Source organism: Cucurbita pepo, chromosome LG04 (assembly GCF_002806865.2).
Source record: "Cucurbita pepo subsp. pepo cultivar mu-cu-16 chromosome LG04, ASM280686v2, whole genome shotgun sequence".
Lineage (NCBI taxonomy): Eukaryota > Viridiplantae > Streptophyta > Magnoliopsida > Cucurbitales > Cucurbitaceae > Cucurbita > Cucurbita pepo.
The window spans coordinates 10948408-10953433 of record NC_036641.1 but is presented as its reverse complement, the minus strand read 5'-3'; the positions used below and the strand labels follow the sequence as shown (position 1 = coordinate 10953433).

At 30.9% G+C, this 5026-nt stretch overlaps 1 protein-coding gene across 1 annotated transcript; it reads right to left on the bottom strand.

Annotated features, from left to right (window-relative positions):
* LOC111793702 (probable WRKY transcription factor 11) lies at positions 1–1359 on the bottom strand. The gene is made up of 3 exons (XM_023675708.1): positions 776–1359; positions 555–680; positions 1–427 (listed from the first exon to the last, which is right to left on the bottom strand). Exons 1-3 carry the CDS (start codon positions 1324–1326, stop codon positions 250–252), a joined length of 855 nt encoding a protein of 284 aa, XP_023531476.1. The 5' UTR covers positions 1327–1359; the 3' UTR covers positions 1–249.
* Positions 1360–5026: the final 3667 nt, after the last annotated feature.

Below are 5026 nucleotides of genomic sequence, written 5' to 3'. Positions count from 1 at the left end.
TGACCGTCAAATTAGCTTTCAACTAAATATAATACCAAAAAAACCCCTTTCTTTAATCAAAATTACATCGATACCCTTCCACCATGAAGTCTTATAGAGATTCGACGTGATTGTATCTTGCTTTGACTTTCTGAACAAGCCAATCGTTTCGGGTACTCCGAGGCTAAGTTTGACTTTATCAAAGATTTGACTTTTGATTCTCGAGTCACAGCCCAATCGGTAGCGTTGAAACCCCGACAAGTTTGTCATTCAACACGTCTGGGAAACGAAACCCACGCTGGCATCGGCCACCGCTCTCGGCACCGTGGCCGGCGGGTGTCGGTGATCTCCGTCGTAAGTTACGACGAGCATCGCCGGATCATCGCGAGCTCTTTCAACTTTTTTCCTCGCCGGACATCCTTTGACGGCGCTGCATCTGTAATAACCTCTGCAAAAGAAATCCAAAAAAAACCATAAAAATTAATTCTTTTACGTTATGAAAATTACCCAAATTAATAATTTATTTTTATTTTATTTGATTAAATCTTGAAATTGAAGATGAAATTAGAATTTACCTCGGATACGGCGAGCCTTTGATGGGCTTTTGGCCGTACTTTCTCCAAGAATACTCGTCGGAAGGTATCTCGGCGATTTTAGAACTGATCGCCGGAACTCGTACGGTCTTTTTCACTCCCGATTTCCTAAATTAAATCAAATTCAAATCCAAATTAACAAAACCCAGATTTGTAAAACAAAGAATTTCCCATTTCAGATAAGCAATCGCAAAAATTGGTACCTTCGCTTCGCGCAGTGACACTCCTTGGAATTGATCTTGCAACCAAATCGGGAGCTATCATCGCACTTCCTCTTCGCCGACAGGGGCGGTTTACCGGAGGAAACCGCCGGCGGTGGCGGCGTGAAGAGTGACAGACCAAGCTTTTCATTGGAAACGCTGCCGTCGCCGGTGATCGTGGACATGAGAGACGACGTCGTAGTGGACTCAGTCGGAGCCTTGGAATCGGGCGATTTAAGGAAGTCAATAGTGGAGGAACTGGGAAGTGGATCGAGAGAATTGAGAACGGAAACAGAGGAATCGGAAACAGAGGAAGAACCGCGACGGAACCGGGCGTGGCCGGTGCGGTTGAGGAGGGAAATGAATCGCTTGAATTTAGAGACGGTGAAATCGGTGACTTGAGAGCAATCGAGATCGGCGATTTTTTGAGTGGGTTGTTGTTTGGATAAGAGACGGATTAGATCCTCCATGCTCTGTAAACTGGCGGAGGCGGCATCTTGGATGGCGGTTTGGTCGTCAATGGTGGCCGGAAACGCTGCGAGGTCGACGGCCATGGGATTAGAAGATAATCGGAATCTGAGAGAAGTGGAGAGGGTAGGGGAGAAGGGGAGAAAGAAAGACGGTTTTTTATAAAAGGAAAAGGAACGAAAGTCAATGGATATTTGGTCAACGCAATTAGTTGAATAAATATTTATTTATTTTCATATTTGTGGAAGACAGACAAGATAAAATAAAAAATAATAAAAAAGTCTCCTTTTCAAATTATTAGTTTTTACTAAAATTTAAATTTTTATTATAATATTTAGATTGTGCTAGATTGTGAATTTAAATTTATTATTTATTTTTGACGTCATTATAAAACTCCAATTCAAGTCAAGTTGTGCAGGCCAAGCCTTCGAAAGTTCGCCTTTTGTTTTGGTCAACATTGACAATTGCCAAAGTCGAGGGGTTTCCTTTTTTTTTCAATTAAAATATTTGTTTTTTTTATTTAAATTTTAAATTGGAGGTCTTTGTTAATTTGCTTCTAGAAGAAGTTGAAATTTGACTTACCTAAGTAAATGAAAATTTTCTATTTTTAAGATTTATTACGTGCGCCAAATATTGTCCTTTTCACTAGTTATGTATCATCGTCAGTCTCTCTCAAACCAATATGGGATCTACTCCCTTCCAGGCGTACTCTAGCTCAAATTTATCACTAGCAGATATTGTCCGCGTTGGTCCGTTACGTATTGAGATCTCACCTTTAATATTTATAAAATTTTCAATTTTACGTTAAATAAATCCGTAAATTTTATTTATTTATTTATTTAAAATTATTTTATAATGCAAGTGGGGATGGTATGAAAAAAAAGTGAATATTGCATAAAGGAGATGACTTTACATCGCATGCACATATTCTTAATCATTAAGTTCAAACAGCACTAAAGGAAACCACCGAGAAATTAAACAAAAAAATTTAAAATAATATTATAAAAATAACAAATTGCCAAATGCGAAAAAACTGAAATTAATTAATTTCCACCTTTAATCTTATAAGAAAACAGCTTGCCCCAAAAATAAATAAATATTTTTTATAAGGTCAATGGCAATTATGTAATTAGCATCCTATAAATTAATTTAATCAAGTGGGTTTTTTAATTTAGATTATTAAATAATTGCATGGAAGTTAACGATTGCTATGTCTAAACTACCCGGATTTGGTTGAATTCGTTATAATTTTAGGAAAAAAATCACTGAGAGATCGACCCATAAACAATGAAGGAGAGAAGATACCTCGGGTCAATGTGCCCCTAATTCGTGCGATTTTGTCTCTGTCTAGTTTGATCCCTTTTTGACCTATTTCGAAAAGGAGTAGACGAAAAAACCTAAAGGAGTTATATAAATGTGAGATCTCATATCGGTTGTAGAGGGAAACAGAACATTTCTTATAAATGTGTGAAAACCTCTCCCCAGTAGACGCATTTTAAACTGTGAGGCCGACAACGATACGTAATGAGCTAAAACGAACAATATCTACTAGTCCTACGATAGACAAGCCCAACCAGACTAACTTAGTTGCAAGAAAGCCGTAAATTTTAATGGTGTAGAGACGAAAGAGAGAACAGGGGCGGCTAATTAAGTGAAACGGTTGACCTACTAGGTTTAGGTATGACAAGTGAAGGATATAAAACCATATGTTAAAATTTTAAAATAAAGTTTTTATAACGCACATGCAAGAAGTAACTCAAAGTGTTGACACACAGAAACCTAGACTAGATATTTCTACTTTCGAAACTTTATTATAATTTTTTTAAATTTTATTATTATTATTATTATTATTATTATTTTCCTGTCCACGATATTAATATTTAATTAGTTTTTCCTAATATATTCTATTCTATTAAATTACAAAGTCAACTTATTCTTTTTTATTTTTCTTTCTTCACATCAATTTGAATTTAATCACAAAAATCACAATAAATATTTATTAAAAAAAAAAAAAGCTCCATATATTTAACGTGCTATTCCGATTTAAAATTTGAAATTAAAAAAAGAATATAATATTATATATTTTAATTAAAAAATTAAAAAAAAAATACATTTAACACAGTACCATGTTTAAAAAGTACACATAATTGTTCAGAGTAATGTTAAAATATTTGTAGATAATTTATGAGGTGTAAATAGACAATTTTTGTCCCCATATTAACGCTTCAAAAATTTAAATTTATTTTAGACAAAATACAAAATTTATGAATATTTTAATTAATTTAGATAAATAAAATATTTAAGAATCCATGAAGAAAAAAAATGTTAAATTTAAAAATAAAAAGTTAAATATGAAAGTATGTTTCCACTAATTATATTCTCCACTCTTAATTTAAATCCTTAACGCATATATTACCTTCTTAAAAGTCAATTATGGAATCGGATTTAAGTAGAAAAATCTTATTTAGTGACTTTGTGGAATATGAAAATTCCAAACCTTTGATTTGACTAAAACCATAAATTTTTAAAACTATATATAAAATTATTCTATTAAAAGTCAATTTTTTTTTTAAAAAGTCAACAATTGATTTGATTAAAAGTCTACATTATGGAGGTGATTTTATTCATTTTTTTTTAAGAATAATTTTTATATTCTGTTTAAATAAACAAATACATATTGTTTTTAAAATGTCATAAATTTCTTTATTTGATATCGTCTTTTATACACATTTTAAAAAAAATATTAATCCATTTTAAGCATTTCCCATATTTTTTTTACTATTTTTTAAAATAAATTATAAATTACACCCTTTTCATTTTATCCCATTTTAACTCCTATCTATTATTCTTTTAATATTTTATTATTTTAGATATTTTTTATAATATTTTTTTAGAATAGAGGGAACAAAATATTTTTTTTATAAAAATGTGAAAATATCTCTTCAGCATATTGTAAAACTGTGAGACTGACAGTCATACGTAACAGATCAAAGTGAACAATGTTTAATGGGCCTTTTGGATTTCACTGAATCCATTAAATATATATATATATATATATATATATATATATATGAGATTGATACGGAAACAAAAAAATTGCATTAAAATATTTATATGAATATAAATATCTAGCATTTTTTTAACTAAAGACGAGACAAAGAATATATTCTCTTTCTATTTATCTTTAAAATAAATAAATAAAAAAACGTATTATTTTATTTATTTATTTTGAAATAATCAAATCACAAAAAAAGGTATATCTTCCTCTATATAAATATAAATTGAAGGATAAAATAATATAATAAATATCAAGTGTGCAACCTGCTCTCCTTCTTCTCCATTAAATTCAACGGTCTTATTATGTTTGAAATATCAACAAATCTTTATAGGTATTTACAAAATATCTTACTTTCTTCTTGTGGTATTATGTCAAAATGATTTATTATTTATTATTTTTGTTTCTATTAAAATAATAATAATAATTTTGTGGTGTACGAACAAATGAATGAGTGGTACATGAACGAACTGAAACCATATTCGAACAAGAGTGATTTTGAGAATAGAATGAATAAGAAAGTTTTAAAAGAATTAGAAGTCACTACTTATACCAATAAAATGCATTTTCTTTATCGATGACTCAATTATAGAAACTCCGTGATTAAACGTGCTTTACTTGAGAAATTCTATATTGGGTGATCTTCTTGTAGTTTTCTTAGAATGCATGTGAGTGAAGATAATAAAACATGTTGGAAGGACTCGTTAAACCCTAAACAAAGCATGCTAGGT

Coding starts and splice junctions, on each gene's coding strand:
- LOC111793702 (XM_023675708.1), bottom strand. CDS start 1,326: ATGGCCGTCGACCTCGCAGCGTTTCCGGCCACCATTGACGACCAAACC. Junction 681..775: donor TGTCACTGCGCGAAGCGAAG/GTACCAATTTTT, acceptor GATTTAATTTAG/GAAATCGGGAGTGAAAAAGA. Junction 428..554: donor AAAGGCTCGCCGTATCCGAG/GTAAATTCTAAT, acceptor TTTCTTTTGCAG/AGGTTATTACAGATGCAGCG.